Genomic DNA, 19,530 nt, shown 5'->3' on the forward strand with positions numbered 1-19,530 from the left:
AAGCTGTCAGCCAATAAATAGTTCTGCTGCTCTAAGCAGAAGCTTCTGGATGAGTCCAGCACTCCCATGCCACTGGAACAGGGACACAGAAGGAAGGAGAAAGAAGGCAAACAAACTGAAAGGAACCCTGGAGAAAATCTTGTTTTCTGTTTTTCTTACTACCAGAAAATTAGGGACAAAATGAAAAGGAATGTAGAAAATAGAGCACACTGATGCTACAGAGCCCAGCATGCAGGAGACCTGTAGTCCTTAAGACTGCTCCTCCCACCCACTGATTAGGAAGCCTAGAAGGAATCCTGCTGCTCCATCCCTAGCTGTGTAGCATCCTTCCCTTTTTTTGCCTTGAAGGAACCTTAATGCAATCAAATTATACATTTGCTCAACACCACCTGTTTTTCGAGTCCTGGGCTTATTTTGGAACCACCAGATCGCGTTTCCTTTCCCCGGTCTTGCTAAGGACAAACACCTGATGTGAAGGCGTGACAAGGGGGGGAAACTGAACTTCAGAAGTGGTCCCTGCAAGCAGATCCTCCGTGGCTCCGGTCTACAGGCACCTTTGCCACCAGCACCGCTTGCGTGACAGCGGCCCCGGCCGAGCCCGAGCACTGCCAGGTAAAACCGCACCGCCCCGCAGCCTGACGGCAGCGGCCGCTACCCCCGCAGCCCGGCCCCTCGCCCCGCAGCCCGGCCCCTCCGCCGCAGCCCGGCCCCTTCTCCCGCAGCCCGGCCCCCTCTCCCGCAGCCCGGCCCCTCGCCCCGCAGCCCAGCCCCTCCCCCGCAGCCCGGCCCCTTCTCCCGCAGCCCGGCCCCCTCTCCCGCAGCCCGGCCCCTCGCCCCGCAGCCCAGCCCCTCCCCCGCAGCCCGGCCCCTCCCCCGCAGCCCGGCCCCTCGCCCTGCAGCCCAGCCCCTCCGCCGCAGCCCGGCCCCTTCTCCCGCAGCCCGGCCCCTTTCCTCCCCCGCAGCCCGGCCCCTTCTCCCGCATCCCGGCTCCTCCCCCGCAGCCCGGCTCCTCCCCTGCAGCCCGGCCCCTCGCCCCGCAGCCCGGCTCCTCCCCCCGCAGCCCGGCCCCTTCTCCCGCATCCCGGCTCCTCCCCCGCAGCCCGGCCCCTCGCCCCGCAGCCCGGCCTCTCCCCCGCAGCCCGGCCCCTTCTCCCGCATCCCGGCCCCTCCCCCGCAGCCCGGCCCCTCGCCCCGCAGCCCGGCCCCTCGCCCCGCAGCCCGGCACGGCACCAGCGGCGCCACCGCCCCGCCCCACCCCCGGTCCGCGCCGCATGTGCACATGACGTCACCCGCGCTGCGGAAGTGACGTTTCGGCGCCCGGCGTGGGCGGGCAGCGAGCGGCGGAGGCGGGAGCGGGTCCCGGTGCCGGTGCCGCGCGGCGAGGTGAGCTCAGCTCTGTGGTGGGCCGGGGGTTCCGCTCTCGGCCGGGGCTTGTCGCCGGTCGCTAGGGATGGGCTTCGGCCGGCAGGCCTGCCCCGCAGCCGGCGTGCTGCCGAGAGGGGTGGGGAGGCGGGGCGGCTTGGGGAGCGGTGCAGGCCGCGGGTGGATGGAGGCCCGGGGGGCAACCGGGCGGTGCGCGAGGTTGTCATGGGACCTGCTGCCTGAATGCGGGACCAGGCGTGCGTGGAAGCCGATGGAAGAAAACCGCGAGCTGGGATAGATCCACGGGCTGCCATGCTAGGAGAGGCTACCGATGAAGCGCACCTGCCTTATTAATGTCTTCCTGCAAGTTAGTAGCACTTGTTTCTCGCCGAATTTAATTTAAAAAGTACATCCTTTCAGAACACATCTCGCTCTGAAGGCTCTCAATAGTACTAGCTCCAGGCTTGCCTTGGTAAGTCAATCTCATTAATTTCCCAATAACTAGGGTGCTTTATATTCTACCTCAGAGCTCAGCTGTCATACTAAAGTCTACAGCCAGCTCTTGTCATCAGTGCTTTCACTGGCAAGTCTTACACTGTTTCAACAACTTGTGGTTTTGTTATTTTGGATATGTTAAGTTGCATATGTTTTCGTTGTTCACAGTCTTCTGAAGCATGACCATTTACACACAAGACTGAGTTTGCTGTCTGGCAAGGACAGTAATTTTTGCTGGTTGTTTTGTTTGTCATGATATCAGTGTCTTCCAGGATTATCCTGTATAGTTGTCTTTAAGAAGTTTTGGACACTTTTTCCTTTTGATTGAGGAAATTCCTGTGGAGAAGCCTTTGGGGGGAGGACTTACGGAGGAAGAGACCACTGGGTGTTTTGAAACAAGAATTTCTCATAAAGCAACTTGCTTGTTGTTTAGCTTACTTTTATTTGGGCACAGTCTTTATGAGGAACTTTGCATCTGAATGTTGTTATGATCATGTGGTTCTTCTTTGTTGCCTTTGAGCAGAGGATGCCAACAGACAACAGCCACCTGCCAGACAGTATCCAAGAACAAGACCCCATTACTACTTCAAGCAATAATTGCCAGCATAATGCTGCGGAATTGGAAACTGAGCAAGAAAATGGCATTTGTAACAGTGACTTGGGTAACAGAGTTCCCAGCTCTGCCAGCCAGTCTTCCACTTCCATGGCTGTCCCCGTGGAGGTGCCCAGAAGAGCACAGCCCCTTTTACAGATCAACAGGCAGCAGATTCAGTCTGTCTCGTATAGTGCACAGGCTGCTGAGCTCAAAGATTTAGGAGTTGATGTCTATGACCAGGATGTATTGGAGCAAGGAGTTCTTCAGCAAGTAGATAATGCAATTAATGAAGCTAATAAAGCAACAAAAATAGCTGATGCAGAGAAAGAATATCAGTCAGTACTGGATGACTTAAGGTAAATTTTGTGTCCTTCCTTACTGTTCCTTTCTGTTACTGACTATCTAATGAGGTTCGGTGTCTCATGTTTTTAAAAACGTTGGAAGCTGAAAAGATGTTTTAAAAGCACTAGGTCACATGTACTCTTCTGCATCACCTGTCATTTAAAAAAGGAGAAAATACTTTTCATGTCAGAGCAATGCTTCATTGCTCTTATTTGACTAATTCAGTCATGCATCAAGGAAATACAGGACTGTACATCTCCTTTTCCTGCTTTGTCTGCTATGTTTTCAAAATACTTTTCTGTTTTCTTGGCAGTGGTGAGCTGCATTATACTCTTATTCAAAGTTATAGTTGGAAAAAGTGCCACATCTTCATTTTTTTGTGCTTCTGGTTGTCTGCTTCTGGTTATGTTCTTTCTGTCAGTTGGGTGACTCCATATAATTGAGTGTACTAGAGCCAAAATAACCTTATCACAAATCCCTGTATGAAGTACTTAATGACACCATAAAATAATCAAATGCTTAATTAACATGGTATATTGATAGTAAAAGACTTTGAGGGATGTGAGCCACAAATCTTTTGAATTTTGATCTTAGATCCCCCTTTCTGTTTCTAGTCTCGTTGTAGAGTTACTATGTGAACTACTGCAGGCAAATAATTCTACCTGTGCATCTTTTGATCTATTGCATTAATACTGGGTTTTAGTGCTCCAAAGGGTTGTAGGCATCTGGTATTTGTGTACTCTTGCATAGCTCTCTTCTTATGCATATGCCTAATTTCATGCACTTCATTAACTTTTCAATGTGGGTGTGGAGATGTGAAATTAAGTAAGTTTGCAAAGCTGAGACCTAATTTCAGGTGTTGTGTAGCAGAAGGAGGTAGGGAGTGAGATGGTCATTAAGAGGAAAAATGGAGTGGCATAGCCATTGCAGTTAGGTTATGTGGTTATTGTAAGAGTGGTGTACAGTACTGTCAGTTGATATGTTCCTGGTTTTCTTTAAGAAGTATGCTGTGATTTTTTTTATAATTTTTTACCCCTCTATTTTCACCATCCACTTAAAAGTCATAAAATGAAGTTTATGTGAGGCGACATGATTTACGAAGACCTGTAGAACCTCTTCTGTGTAAGATACAGTGTGCAAGTCTGAAAGTTTAATTTGGAGAGAATTAGCAGAGATATAGCTGGTTTGTTGAACAGAGGGACTAAAAAAAGTAAAGACTTATGAGTAAAAAGTGATCAAGTTGGTTGAAGTCCTGGAACACAGTGAATGCATGCAAAATTAGGCACAAAGTTGTGAGAATGACAGTCTCTGTTAGTGCAATATTGGTTTTGAGTAGTTGGCACAGAATTCACAGTAGGAGCTGCATGATTCTATAATATACACACAAATTTAAGCAGAAGGTGAAGTAAAATCCTGTTGAAATCCTGCAGTCCTGTTAAATAAAGCTTTGTGGAAGCGGACAGTAGTGGCATGTGTCAAGAGACCCTAGGGCCAAGGAAGAGCCAAAAGGTAGGAGATGTGCAAGAGGATTATGTACTTCAGAGCAACAAAACAGAAGACTGAGAAAGGGGATAGGATGGTTCAAAAGTGTTGAAGGATAATGGAGAAGTGAAGATGGCAGTGAGAGCTGGGATGCTGATAGAATATATCTCCTGTGAGAGCAGTGGTAGAATCCAGATTAGAGCTGGAGAGAAATGAGGCCCAACAATTCCACTCTTGACAACTGAAGCGGCTCAAGTAGTGCTTTTCTATGCATATGAGGGAAATAATGCTTGCTTTGCAGGTATTGTAAAGAGTTTTCTTTGACATTTTTCATAATGCTTTGAGAGGCTAAGTTGTGTATCCTTATGAAATATTCTGCTAGTTACATCAACAAAGCTAGATTCGAGTCTTCTGACAGCAGAACAGTGCTTCCTTCCTGGCAAATTCCTGGCAAATTCCTTGCAAATCAATTCAAAAGCAGAAACAGATGATGCTAGATTATAGTATGTGATTCAATCTGAATTTCATATTAGATAATGAAAACAAGAAAAATGGTAGTGCATGAGTAGAGAAAGTTTAATGTTGGTTGATGTTAGTTATTTGAGCTAGTCTGTCTTCCTTGGAATTGTATTTGTGTCTTTATTCGTGTAAAGGTAAAAGAAATAGGCTTCCTTATTATGGCATCAAACTATTAAAACAGTCTTAAAAAAATAAACCATGAGATCTCCCATTTAGATTTTTGTCTTGTCTTTTTATTTCTATCTTGTTTAATAAAAGCAATCACTATCACTTTTTTATTATCATTACCAGATGTGGAACTTTTGAATACTAAATACTGCAATGATTTCTTCAGTTTCCTTTCATTTGGTATTGTAATACTAGCAAAATTTTGTTTAAAAAATATGTATGATGCTTAAATATAAGATGCTTATTTAGAAATTTACCTTTAGACCTTTTTTAATCTAATCTTAAAGCTTCTGGAATTTCTGAATTGTCTGAATAGAGAATGTGCTGGGTTTTTTTTTCTAGAATTGACTTGTGCACTGCAATCTTGTTTTTTCAGATCATGTGCAACATCTCTGAAACAAATAAATAAAATTATTGAGCAACTTTCACCTCAAGCTGCCAACAACAAAGATATAAACAGAAAACTAGATTCTGTAAAGCGGCAAAAATATAATAAGGTGATTGGATTACATTAATTTCCTGCTGACAACGCTTACTGTGTACTTTGTGTTAAGGTTTGCATTATGTGATACAGTTCTTGCTTAATTATATAGTTCAGAGTCAGTCTACAGTTGCTATTCCTTCCCTTTTTAAGTGGTGTAATTTTCTTCCAAAGCATGTAAATAGGTAATTTAAAGATATGATAGTAAGAGCTGATTTTTATGTGTGTGTTTTGTTTTTGTTTTTGTTTTTTTTATTCTGAGTTTCAGAACAGGCTAAAACTGAAATTCAGGATCTGCTCAGAAGACTGACTTGCATTAATTTAATTAAATCCCTCCTGGTAGTATTTGGAAAATTAGCAAAGCGTTGTTAGGGCATGATTCAATGTTGACCTCAATCTCAGCTCTCATGGTCTTCCTTTCCTTAATCCTCTTTCATTGTCAGTGTCTTTCTTGTACCAGTCCAGATCATTATCTTCTGTGAGTCATTTTAACTCATTGATTTGGCAGAAACAGCTCCAGCTTTTTTCTGCCAGAGTAGTAAATTGAAGGAGCTTGTAGAGCAATCCTAGCAGACATTAAGGTAATGTAAGCAATAGACCTGAACAGCTGTGCATAGTAAGAGGAGATGAGAAAAGAGAAGCTTCTGTTCAGGAATGTAGCACTATATCAGCTCACTGTCTGATGGAAATGCACCCTAATACATTCTCTGATGCTAAACCTGACTGAAAAATGTACTGTCCTTTGCCCTCAGACACTTCTTCCCAGTCTCAGGCCGTTTGCCACCGACTCATTCAGTTGTTTGTTTTTCAACCTTGATCATTTCAGCAACTTGGATGACACTATGTTCACACTTTGACCAATCAAAAGAGTGAGTAGGGCCACAGAGTGAGGAGGGCCACAGCTCTAGGAACAAGTATCTGGAAACAGTGGGAATAAGTGCATTAAACCAGACAAGCCACTAAAAAATGATAATGCAATTGGACACTATATTTTGCTTGTTTTCATATTACTTGAAGCAATTTATGCAGGTGTTAGTTGCAGAGTAAGTTCACACCTCAGTGCAAATTCATTATTATCGATTTCTAAAGATCTTCAAAGTATAAAAATGAATCCCTGTGTGAAAACTATAATCTGTAAAAGTAGTCCTAATAGTCTCAAGAACATTTTGGATGCTGTTTGAAGGCAAGCAGTGTGTTTAAATCTGCTCTTGAGCTAGTTTTTGCATGGAGAAGGGCCTTTTACTACTCTTGTTTTTCTAATATTAAAAAAAAAAAAGTTAAATAATTCTGAATTCTTCCCTTATTGAGACAAATGGGAAATTAATGACTGGTACAAGATGGGTATTTCCTGAGAGCTGTCACAGATAAAGTGTTTTATGGTACAAAGTACTCTAGTAGCAAGGATAATAGTGCATACACAGTAGGTAATATATTGTACTATACATCCGTATACTTATCCTTTGCTGTTTGAAAAATGCTACAGGAAGACATGGGCAGGCTAGTGAACTGTTCTTCACAAAAAAGAAAAATGTGCTTATTTTGCCATGAACTTGATTTTTACTGAAGTATGTGCCTCTCTACGTAAGGAAATATTTCCAAAGAATGGAGTGACAAATGAGGACATTTACATTGCCTATGTCTTTGTTTTAATACTTGGAATTTCTTGTTTCATAAATGAAAGTGAGCAACACCAAGGAATCACAACATCACAACTAGATATACAGTTGAGGATATTAAAATCAGATAAAAGATGTAACAGAAGAGCCAGCTGTGAATTATTTTCGTATCAGTAATGAGCTACACTTATTACAGCATCTGTAATGTTGATTTTTTTTCACTTATTTTTTTTTAAAGTGATTTCACGTTACAGTTTTTGCTGTTAAATTATCTGTGACCACTCCTGAATTAACTGTGTAAAAAAAATTAGGATGATGGACTGATTTACAATTTCAGTTTCTTTCTAACAAAACATTATATAACTTCTGAGATGATAAGTCTTATTAAATATTATAGCTGTTCTTAGTGGCTTACTAACCATTAACCCAGTCTTGAAAATTATGAACAAATCCTCTGGTGTTCTCTGTGCACCTCACTAATCTGCTTGATGGGCTTCCTTCACTAGAATCAACACATTCATAAAATGACCTCAAAAAATGTTTATGAAAATGCATAATGTGCACATTAAATGTGTATGTATAAATAATATGATCTTACTATGCACGTTGTAAGATGCTTGTACACACATGTGGGTTCTGTGTGTTGGAGCCCTACACATATTGTGGTGACACTGTTTTGCATGTCTTTTTTTGTTGTTGTTTCAAATGAGATTCTGGTGGAAAATACTACAAATAAAGTAATTTAAGTCTTGTTTGAAAGGATAGCAAGTTTACAAACCAGATTAAAAAGTGAATTTTGTATTTATTTTTCGTTCCAGGAGCAACAGCTAAAGAAGATCAAAGCAAAACAAAAACGTCTTCAAGCAGTTCTTGGTGGAACAGAGATTCTTGATAAAGTACATGAGATTGAATTTGAGGAAGATGAAGGTATGGGAGAAGGCTGAAAGTTCTGTTCTATTTTGATGTAATGCCTTTTTTTTGTTTGAAGCTTGTTTGCAAGATCTTTGCCAATAAGGAAATAAACTTCAGTGGTTTGCCTTTAAAGAGAGAGTTAAGAACACATTTTCTGCACCTGCATAACTGTAGATCATGGCATATTCATGTGGGAAGTTTTAGTAAACGGATGTTAATCCGTGTTCAGCTCAGTAGGGACGGCTGAGGCACATTAGAGTATTGGGCTTAATAAATTGGAATTCCTAACATTTTTTCACAGCTAATTTGATAAAGATTACTAACATTATGATTGAATTACATTTTATATGCTGGATGCTATCAATCAGCATTAACAAAATTGTGTTTTCTTACTGTTGGGAAGTATCAGTACAAATGGAAGGGGAAGTGCTTCTTTTTTACAGGCTGCACTGTGGTTCAAAAAAAACCAAACAAACAACTACTAAAAATAAGGCTTCTTCAAAGCAAGATATTTGTTATTTCAGTGTTTCACTAGGTGTTTGTTCTTACTGTCTGCAACATGAGGGTGGGTTTTGTACTCCAGATGGTGACCACAATCACTCGTCCTCAGGTTTCTGCAGGGCATGTTTGGACCCCATTGATGTCTACACATCACCTTTGGGTTATATTTTTGTTTACAGAGATGTAAACTTCTTATGCTATTTGTCCATTGCAGATGTGGCTGGAGTGGATTCTAGATCTTATGGAGCTCATGCTTCTCTCCTGATTCAAAAAAACTTAAGGGAGTCAAAACCTCAGTAAAATTTTCTTAGTAGACAAGCATCTTTAATTCTTTTTCTTTAAATGGGGTTGTGCAGTAAAATTCAGGCACCTAGTGTGGTGAAATGTAACTTGGAAGTGAATGAAGCCTGAGAGAGAAGAGATGGTGTCGAGCAGTTACAGGAGTTTGAGAGGGTGGAGAGGGAGGGGTTTCATGCCTGATGCATCCTGGTTACTTGTTAAACCTGTTTTGGTGATACACAGTAGCATGCTGTGCCTTTTGTTGGGTTTTGCCTTTTTTTAACTTCAGGTATTATGCATGACAGTAATTTAGACTTTTAATTTGTATATGAAAACTGATTCCATATAATGCTTGGGGAGGAAAACTGAAACAAAACACCCTTGTTCCTGTGTTTGAGATGTTCAGAAGGGGTTAAAGGCATGCTGCATATTCTGATTTTTGTTGTAGAACCTGGTCCATCCAGTCTTGGCAGTATGCTTATGCCTGTTCAGGAAACAGAATGGGAAGAGCTTATTCGTACAGGCCAGATGACTCCGTTTGGAACCAAAATACGTCAGAAGCCAGAGAGGAAGACACGACGATTAATGCTAAATGAAGCATCTGATTTTGAGAAGTACTTAGCAGACCAAGCTAAGCTGTCATCTGAAAGAAAGAGGTTATCCCTTCACAAAGGAGCGAAGAAGAAAGCACAAGCCAAAAATGTTCAATGTGTAGCTCCCACATCTACTACAAAGGAAAAAAAGGGTAAAGCCCTGTCAAAAACAGACAAGCGCTTAAAAAAACACATGAGAAGACTTCAGAAACATGCCCTTCAGATTCAGTCAAAGTCAAAGATTCCAAAAGAAAAGAAGTATCTTGAGACCAAGAAGTTCAGGTGTGAACAGGCGGATGATAGTGGAGAGTCTGAGTATGTACCTGATGAAGAGCTCTTCAACCCAGAAGCAGTGGATGAGGAGGAGGAGCAGACATCTTCTCATGCTGAGAATGATTCTGATTACGAACTCAGGAATTTGTCAAGAAAAGGAAAACATTTAGTGAACAGAGATTTTAAAGAAGCTGAAGATGATGTTGACTTCATTCCAAGCTCTGAGGAAGAAGAGCCTATACTGGGGAAGCGCAAAGTAAAGCGATGGAGAGACGATGGAGATGAAGCCTATTATAATCAGAGACTAAGGTTAGTCTTGGTTGTCCTTATTAGTAACATTAAAAAATAACGTTGAACATGGAAAGGGCAAGGTCGATAATACACTGCTAGGAACTGAAGTAAGGAAAGCAAACAAGACTGTTAGAATGATTCCTTTCTAAAGGAATCAGACATACCTCTTAACTACAAAGACTTTGCTGTTATATTTTTCTGATTTTTATAGGTCCTTCAGTAATAAGCTATCTGTGTATCAGTGAGTGCTATTTGCAGAACTGTGAATGTGTCCAAAGTCAAGTATATATAAACCAACATATTGTTTGGCAGGCTTATATTTAAGCCTTTTTTTTTTGTCTGTAGATGTACCTACCTTTCAAAAAAGGTAGGTTTGCTTGATAAGCAAAATTGCAGTGCAGCCAGGCAATGCCCTCTGTCCTCAGAGAGATGACACTTTTCCACTGAGAGGGAAATCTTTGTTTTGTGATGGAGTGAGATGCTTAGTTTTCAGCTTTAAATAATTAGCTGATAGTCAAGAAGAAATCATTTGGATAAATAATAGTTATATACTGTTACTGTAGAATCTGATAGCTTATTGAAATTCAAGGCAATTGCATATAATTTATATGACTAACAAGTTTATTTGAAATTCAATATTAAAAGGATCTTTTTGAATTTACGCTTGTAAAAGAATTATACAGGAAAGGACAATATTGGTATTATTTTATTATTAGCATATGTTATCTCTTGCATAAGTTATATTAGAAGACAGAAGTAATGAAGACTGGACATTTATACTGCTGTTAGTCAAGTCTAAAAGAAGCAACTCTGTTTAACAGTGATTTTCCTCCTTTGTTCTTGATGAGAGTGAGGGTGAAAATATCCTTATCTAGAGAGACAGTGACAGTGGGGTAGTAGCAGTATTTTCTGTTGTTACGATGACCTAAGGTTGTAAACTGTCTTCGAATAAACAAACTATGTTAGGTTGGAAAATACAGCTAAGAACGGAAGTTGGTTTTGAAAATGGCAGTTGAAACACCTGTACTTTGTGAAGTTTGTGTAACCTGTGTGTTGATGATCTCTCTGTGGCTACAGTGTGCTGTTGAGATGCTTTCTCTACTGATAGCACAGCTGTTGAATTCCCGACAGTAATACTGAGAAAGTTTTCCATTTTTGCAACTGCTCAGAAAATGTTTTGAAGGGGCAACAAAGTGACATGTAATTTCTCAAGCTCTTAAAATGCTAACCAGACATGCCAGTCATGCCAGATATATTTCTTCATATAGTAGGAGTCAAAAGATCTGGATCACTAAAATGGTTATTTTGTTTGTTTTAACTGTTCTCCAAGCACTGGTATGTTGTCACTTTTCTAGTCTGTTAACCTTAATTCAATGAACTTCAGCTTGTCAATGGCATGCTTATTTTAATTGATTACCTTTATTGAATGTCCTTCAAGTAGTTTCATCAATCATGGATTCCAACCTGAAAGCAGCTGCTCTAGAGTGAAAGGAAGAATAGGCACTAGGGCTGTCAATGAAGGATGATGTAGCGATAAGGCCTACCACAGGAATTAGGTTAATGTTCAGGACACTCAAATTTTACACTTCTGTGGAATTATAAAGTCTTATGGATTTAAATGAAGATGTATCAGAGAAAAGCTCAAGAAGTAGAGGTACAAACACCATCTCTTCCAGTTGCTAGAGCCTGAGCTGCTGTGGAAGAAGAGGTATCTTCTGATAGTAGAAGTGCTCATGGAGAATTACTGGTAACAAAGCCTCTGATGAGAAGAGCCTAACTTCACTTTCACATCCCAGGTTACAAAGGCAGATCAGGAGCTGATGTGAGGCAATAGATTTGCAATCCAGGACACTGCTTTTCAAAGTTAACGCATAATTCATTACCCTTGAATAGAAGATTTAGGCAAGAGGCTAGTCTGAGCGATGTCCAAAGGTTCAAAGCAAAGTATGTTTTTAATTGGATATATTAACAAAAATTAATTGGACTTAACTTGGAAAAATATTTACTATTTTATTGAATAAAACTGTACTTCCACATTTAAATTAGACCAATATTAAATCATTTTTAATTCAGTGTTTTCATCAAGAGTAATTTATTTTGATTGAAAGTTTTAATATGACTCACAATTTAAATTCATTCAAACACATTTTTTAATAACATTAAGATTGTGACAATTTATCCTTAGCAAACTCATATCATAGACTACATTTCTTATGGTTACTAAAGTTACGATAAAAGCCTAAATGAATTTTAGAAATATCAATAACTATAATTGCTACCAAAACAGTACATCTCTTAAAAATTTCATAGCTACAGTTATTGTGGCTGTTAAGCTGCAGCTGTCCGCATTGATGTTTTTATGCTGACACCCCCAGGTAATCTTCATTATGGGAAATACCATGAGAAAATAAAATGTAGTGAATTAAGAAACATATTAAGAATGCTATAGAAATGCTGTCATTTGCTTACATTTATGTCTTGTTTCATGTCAGTTTCACTTTTGAATGCAAACAAATGGGTAAGATTATGGCATATTTTACCCCTGAGAGAGGCAAGGGAAAATCCTTCAGGATTACTTTAGTCTTCTGAACATCTAGTCTTGTGCTTGGCACTGAATACAGTCCTACACTCTTAAAGATTGAAAATGAGTTTCCTTTACATTAAAACTTTTCAGCGATGGGACTTGAAGAGCTTGGTCTGTGTCAAGGGGAAAATACCGTGATGCTGTTAAAGCATGATAATTAGCTAGCTGCAGGACTGCATAGCATCTCTGGAACAAGACTGTTTTCAGAACAGGAGCTGGTGTTTTCTGCAGTAAACAGGGCAGGTGGGAGAGCACTCAATGTTTTCATTACCTTCTAAAGCCTAGTCACTCAAAGTAAGATGTGATCATGAAAAAGTAAAAGTTAGCTATAGAGAATTCAGCTCACCTTCTCAATAACTTCATTTTTTTGCCCCTATATGGATCTTGCCTTTCTCTTGTTAATGTTACTGTTGCTGTGCAGACATGCAAGGGAAATACCTTCTGTTCTGAAAAAGTTGACAGCTGAAGTAAATCGTAGTTTGCAAGAATAATGATCAGTAGTAAGGAATACCAGAGTTATGGAAAGCAAGGTAAATAAGTAGGGTAATGTCAGGCAGCTAAAAGGTAGGTTTAAGATTCAGTGAAAAGCAGCATATCATCACTTCCAGCTGTCTGTCATTCTGGCTATTACGAGCTGAATTCAGAGGATTAGGTAATCAGTTTCTAGGATGATACTGAAGGTCTCAGAGACTTGATCCCCATCAACAGGTATATTATTGATATATATTTTGTCATGCTCAGCAGCGACCCCCTTAGTCTAGAAGTGTTCAGAGTTGGTGCTGATGGAATCTTAGCCTGTTGCCAGGTGGAGTGGTCAGGTCAGGGCAGAGACAGTTTCTCTGAAGACTGTTGAATGGGTGAAAATGCACCTGTTTTCAGCTTTTACCTAGGATCACAAAATAAAAGTAACCTTGTATGCAGATTAAATATAAAGAAATATAAGGAAATAAATGTTCTGTGTACTCAACAAGAAAACTGCATGATTTTCTTGTATTATTCTCAAGACTGTAGATGTGGAAACTACAATTTATTAATAATAATTTGGGGGTTTTGCATATTAATCAAAGCTTTCCTTTGTATGTATTAAAATACAAAGCCTAAGTATAATCAAGTAATCTCTGCTGCTTATCAATCTATGTAATTAATGTTACGTTGTTGACGTCACTAATACAGGATCTGCATAAGGTAGTAGCTTGGAGTGAAAAGAAACCAAAAACATTTATAGAGTACAGTTGTTCAAATATCTCTTCATTCAAATGGTGTCAAGTGCTCAGAGCTAAAGCTGAGAAAACTGCTTCTTTCCATGTCTCCCAGGTGATGCCCAAGCATCTGGAAGTTGTGGCTATCACTGCGCAAAGCAGTTAATGAAAAGAATCAAATAAAAAAAATACACTTAAGAATAAGTTGTTTTTGTGAAATCAGATCAGCTTTCATGTGCTAATTCTCTTTGAAGCATCTGAGTCACTGAATCTCTTGGTGTTTCAGAGTTATAAATTAAAAAAAGATTAAATATTACCTTTCCTGAAAGATACTTTCTTAGAGCATCCTAACTGCGCTTTAAAATGACAAAGAGAAGACACAAATGAAGATATATTTTAGCTCACTCACTGAATACACCTTTCATTCTAAGCTCAAGTGTGTAATTGTCTACATCAGTCTTAATTTACTTATGGAGACTATAGTACTAACTGCATGTGTTTCATCTGTTAGGACATACCAATTAAATCCACCCATATAGAACATTAAAAAGTTAGATCAGAAAAGTAACGCTGAATGCTTCAGTTTAACAAATTAGAATAATCTGTAAGGGATTCTTAGCTGTCTAAAATAGAAAACGTATTGTGCTTCCAAATGCAAACTATATTAAACACTCAGCTTGGTTCCTGTGTTTTTTTAAAAAAAAATCAAATTGTGCTCATTACTGTTTTGGATGCAGAATTTCTTTCTAGGGTATTGCAATAATTGGGAAATGGGCTTAGTATCTGAATACATTCTTATATTGAGAAAGATTTATTTGTATGATATATGGCTTTCATACTGCACTTTCAGGGTAAAATTTTATATATATCAGTGACTATGGACAACATAAAATAGATGTCTCAAAGATTGTGCTTTTATTTTCTAGAGTCATATTAGGCATACGGTTGATTTTTGACTGAGGAGACACATAAGGATTATATTGATCAAATGGTCAGTATTTTACTGTGTAGTAAAGTCAAATAGGAGCCACTGCTTTCTCCCTCCAAAGCTTGACTTCTGGAGAAAAGTACAGGACCAGACTGACCAACTGACCAATTTAGTCTAGCAAATAGTGTTTGTCTTCCCATTGTTTCAGCCAAATGAAGTTTTAATGCTGAATATCTTCATACAATGCTTTAGATTCAGTTCACAGTCTTTCAAAAACTTAATAGCTTCTTCAAACCTTGGAAGTTGTTAGTCATAACAACAAATTGCTGCTTTTTCTTTATGCTGGTAATTGAGTGGAAAAAACCATTCATCCCTTTGGAAGAGATGAGCACCAGAGCTTTCCATACTACATCTTGTATAATTATACACTTCAGTAAAGTAACAGGTACAGTGCATGTATAGAATTAACTTTTATTTAGGAAAGTTAAATATGAGATTTATTAGTTCAAATTGTAGACATGTATTTTCTAAGTGTCTAATAATTTTTAAGAGAAATCCCAACATTGATCACATTACTTGCGGAAAATATAGTTGTTATATTAAGATGTCTTGCCTAAATTCCTTGTCAGCTACCAGCTAATCTCAGAAACATTTCTTCTTGGTTGTTTCTGGATCACTTTTTCTAATGTACACTAGAGGGCAACCTGTTTCTTCCCAGGGGAGACAAGCTCCGGTGTTGGCTAGTGGCGATTCATATTGGAATATAGAATTAGAAGTAAACTCTTATACAGATTATTGCCCTGCTAGAGTTTAATGTGAATTCTTTACATAGCTGTCACTTGGGGAGCTTCGTAATCTACTGTTGTTTTGATTTTATTGTAGTAAGTAGGAGTTTAGTTCCTTGCTTTGTTTCTTGTCATAACCCAGTCAGATAAAATAATCAAGTTCTGACATGTCTCAGTTCCTGTAATGACACAGTCTGAAGCAATGACTGTTAGCATTTGTCAGTTTGAATCGTTGATCTTCTTCTGGAACTCAGAAGAATAATTGACCATCTGCGCCTAGTGGTACAACATTGTAGTATTGAGCAAAAATAAATACATTTTTATGCTGTGCCTCTAGAATGTATCATTTTTTCCTTGCTAGACTCTGGAGCATGAATGCTATTTTCCTAAATCCAACATTTAACAGACTTCTAGTCTAAGATAGAGATTTCCATTCTTGTGTTAGGATATAAAAGTATCTGTGGGTAAAATATTGATACTTTGTATATTTTAGTAAGTTCTTTACTACTTAACTGGATACATTATTTCCTGAAATGAACAAAGTTAAACAAACTTGCAAGAGATACAACAACCTTCTAAGTGAAAGTTTCAACAAGTTTCTATGAAGTGAGTGGTCAGGAAGACAAGAGAAACTCTTTTAATGCTGCCACTGGAGAAAAAGCAGTTTGAAGTGAAGTCTTGTTATGAGTTAACAGACACTGTAGAAGATGGTTTTGAATGATCTAACAGCAAGAAGAATCTCTTTTAATCTCTTTTCACCTTATTTCATACCAGAGAATTCAGAATAGTGTCCCTAGGAAGACAAGCATTGTTGGTCTAATATAGTTTAAAAATACAAAGGGAACACCAGACCTTCATTGCCCCTTTTTTTTTTTTTTTTAAATTCACTGATGTGTTCAAGATAAAGTTGAATTAAATTTTATTTAAAATTGTTTTAACTGAGAGGACTTTTTATCTGGTGGAGAAGGCAATTCTCATATCAGGCTGGAAGGAATTATGGTACTGTGCATGATATTGTGCCAGTTGTCTGGTATTAATATCGCTAGCTGGACAGCAGCATGGCTGAAGTCTTAAAGACTTGGAGCAATGTTTGAGATGTTTTATAGTGTCTTCAGCTTTGCCAGGTTGGAAGTGCAGCATGTCAGGGATGGTAACTGTCTTATAAGCAGTTGTTTGAAGTAAATGTTTGTAGTGACTTCTGTCTCCCTCCTTTTGGCTAGTTACGTCAGGATATAAATCAAGAGAATGAAGCTATTTAGGTTATGTTTCTGTAGTTGATTTATGGTATTGTCAACTTTGGGCAAGAAATTAACATTTTTATGATTGTGCTTCTTTTTCCTGACATGGATAAAATTGGGCTAGTAGGTTTGAAAACATAAGGTGCTCAGCCCATAAGCTTAAAGCACACTGAATTGTGCATAGCAAGGCTGGAGACACAATACAGTTTACATGTCAACCTCTAGCATGTCAACCTCTAGATGCAGTTTATCTTTGAATGGTTGAAAGCAATGCAGAGCTGCACAGAAAAATCAGATAAATAACTTTAAAAAATAAAAATACATTTTCAAAAAAGAGGAAAATGTGGATTTCCTCATTTTAAATAGTTCTGAAGTCCTTTTTGCCCGAATATAGAGTGTATTTTGGGAAAAGAGGTTGGGGGTATTGTTTTGTTTTTTAGAATGCTGTAAATCCATTATCCTGCCTTTTTTTTTTTTTTTTTTTTTCTGCAACATAGGCAAGCTAAGCTAATGAGAACCTGATTTTGTAATGGGTAAATGGTAAAACATCACCCTGAGGGGACTATTTACTCACCTGTAATGCTTGTCATTCAGAAACTGGAGGTGCACTGGGAAGCTCTTTCAGCTTGTCCAGTCCTCCTCCATCCAGTTGCTGCAGGACTGTTCTAGAGTGCATTTTCCAGGGTTTCTTCAATGCCAAGTTAAAAGACTGGACAGATGAGCTTTTCAGCTTCTCACTCAGGAGGCTGCTTGTCACTTTATGCAGTAGGTTTCAGTTCTATGTAGCTTAACTTGCATTTCTGGCCTGAATTTTCCATATGCTTCTTTTCATCCCATCACCAGTGTTACAGTTCTTTGGGATCTGAACAATTTTAGTCTTCATGTTTTGCATTTCAGATACTTCTAGACTATCAGGTCTCCATCGTTTTTATGGGATGAAATACAGCTGCTTTTGTGCTGTATCCAGAACAATAATATAAGTAACATTTAAGTATTTGGTTAAATGAATAAAATAACTTTGTAATACCTAAGCCTCATTGATGTTCTTGTGGGGGCTTTTAAGTAGGTTTAGCATTTTTTTATGATGTTAACTGTTGATTCCATTGTAGTAGTATTTCTCTCTATAGAAACTGTAACTAGCTATACAACTCTGAAGGCTTATAACTAGTCAGTTCATGTACCTTCTAATATATCAAATATTTTGAGCATTTACTTGCATAATTTTGTCCTCCAGAGGATTACTATTTACATCATAACATCAGACAATGCATTTTTGTTGTGATTTTTACCTGACTGAAGAATTCAATGTAGTCTTCATATACTTTATTTTCTGTACTATAATTGAATGTTGTTGACTCTCTGTGTCACTCTAGGAGGTGGCAAAAAGAACGATTGAAGGACAAAGAACATCAAACAGCTGAGGAACTTTCTGAAGAAAGTGACACTGAATTTGAAGAAGGTTTCAAAGTACCAGGGTTTCTCTTCAAAAAGCTTTTTAAGTATGTATTGTGTATTTTAATATTATGCCACCGTATGCTGTTAATATTAGTATTAAGTCTGTGATTTTGGGATGCCCTTTGCTGTAACTTTTACTTAAGTGAATGATGCCTCAATTTTTACTTCAATTGCTTCTGTAGGATTATTTATTTAAAAAAAGCTCCAGGATCAAACCTTGAGGAAACTAATTTATTACAAGCACAAAATGAAGTTCCACAAATGAAAATACACAATAGCTGGCTTATATGAATATTATGAATGCGTATTAGCTAAACTATGAAATGAGAAGCTCTCATTGACTTTTATAAATTATTTATTTTATTGATAAGTGCTTTCTTTTAATTCAAGTGTGGAATGGTAGAATCACTTTACTTTAAAAAACAAAGTGTTGGCATGTTTTGATAAACAAAACCAAGAAATATCTTAATGCCTTTAATAGAAGAAAAAGACTCTACAACTCATTCTTTAGTTATTTTGGATTACAGATTTGGGTATGGCTGCTTTCTGTTGCAGGTTTTGGGACTGTGATGCCCAGTGACATGCTCAAGTTCATCTCAAAAAACCTGTTTACAAAAGGCAGCCCAAACAAGCTAGCAGCTGAGAAGCTAATTTCATCCATAATCTCTCCCTTATCTTTCATGCATAATAGGCTTGAATTAGTTTTTCTCAGCAACGTTTTGCACAGCAGGGAAAACATCTTCTCTTTCTAAAGCTAGCTTTCTAAACTCTTACAATTACTCTAGTGGAAAGCCCTGGTTTATAACAGGCATGCATGATATCCTTTCCAACAGGACCATTTAGCCTTAACCTCAAAGAAATTATTACTGTTGTCCTGCAGTTCCTCAGAAGGAAAGTACTAGCTCTGAAATGGAATTGAATTAATGACCTGATTGCCAGGACCATGCACAGCCAATATGTGGTCTCCAGTTGTTTATGCAAAGGTACTCATCATCCTGAGAACGGATATGTGGTCTGGGCAACCCAAAGGGAATTGAAATAAGGCAGACAACTAAAAATTAATCTTGGAGATATCAGCCTCACTAATGAAGGGTATCCCTGCAAGCATGAGTTGGTTGGCAAAACTTCTGAAGTGGTTAGAAAGATCGATTGAGATGAGTGATTCATCTGACTTACAACTTACATGCTGAAATCTCCAGTGTAGGAAGGCCCATAGTAAATAAGCATTAAACTTTGAGTTCTGAGCAAGTTTAATACAAAACATGTCAGTGTATTGACCCAAGGACATGTATAGCAGTATTCTGTAAGTGATCTTCCTGCATGGTTGAATTTAATTCCAAAGAAGTTCTCTCACACTAGAAATAGTAGACTCATCCTTTGGTAAGCCTGTTGAAGTGGACAGTCTGCTTCTTCCCTATATACTTGCCTGCTT

At 38.8% G+C, this 19,530-nt stretch overlaps 1 protein-coding gene across 4 annotated transcripts in view; it reads left to right on the plus strand.

The window, feature by feature from the left end:
• The first annotated feature begins 1,344 nt into the window (after nt 1–1,344).
• Nucleotides 1,345–19,530, plus strand: part of ERCC6 (ERCC excision repair 6, chromatin remodeling factor) — a 46,138-nt gene continuing 27,952 nt past the window's right edge. Inside the window, exons 1-6 of one of the 4 annotated variants that reach the window (XM_051618745.1) lie at nt 1,345–1,383; nt 2,378–2,808; nt 5,340–5,460; nt 7,879–7,987; nt 9,201–9,927; nt 18,017–18,142. In XM_051618745.1, the coding sequence (XP_051474705.1) occupies nt 2,384–2,808; nt 5,340–5,460; nt 7,879–7,987; nt 9,201–9,927; nt 18,017–18,142 (1,508 nt within the window). In that variant the 5' untranslated portion in view covers nt 1,345–1,383; nt 2,378–2,383. Of the gene's footprint in view, nt 1,384–1,770; nt 1,835–2,344; nt 2,809–5,339; nt 5,461–7,878; nt 7,988–9,200; nt 9,928–18,016; nt 18,143–19,530 lie in introns of those variants that run through there. The other 3 variants (XM_051618744.1, XM_051618746.1, XM_051618743.1) reach the window with 3 other exon arrangements.

The sequence above is a fragment of the Apus apus genome, chromosome 4 (genome assembly GCF_020740795.1).
Source record: "Apus apus isolate bApuApu2 chromosome 4, bApuApu2.pri.cur, whole genome shotgun sequence".
Lineage (NCBI taxonomy): Eukaryota > Metazoa > Chordata > Aves > Apodiformes > Apodidae > Apus > Apus apus.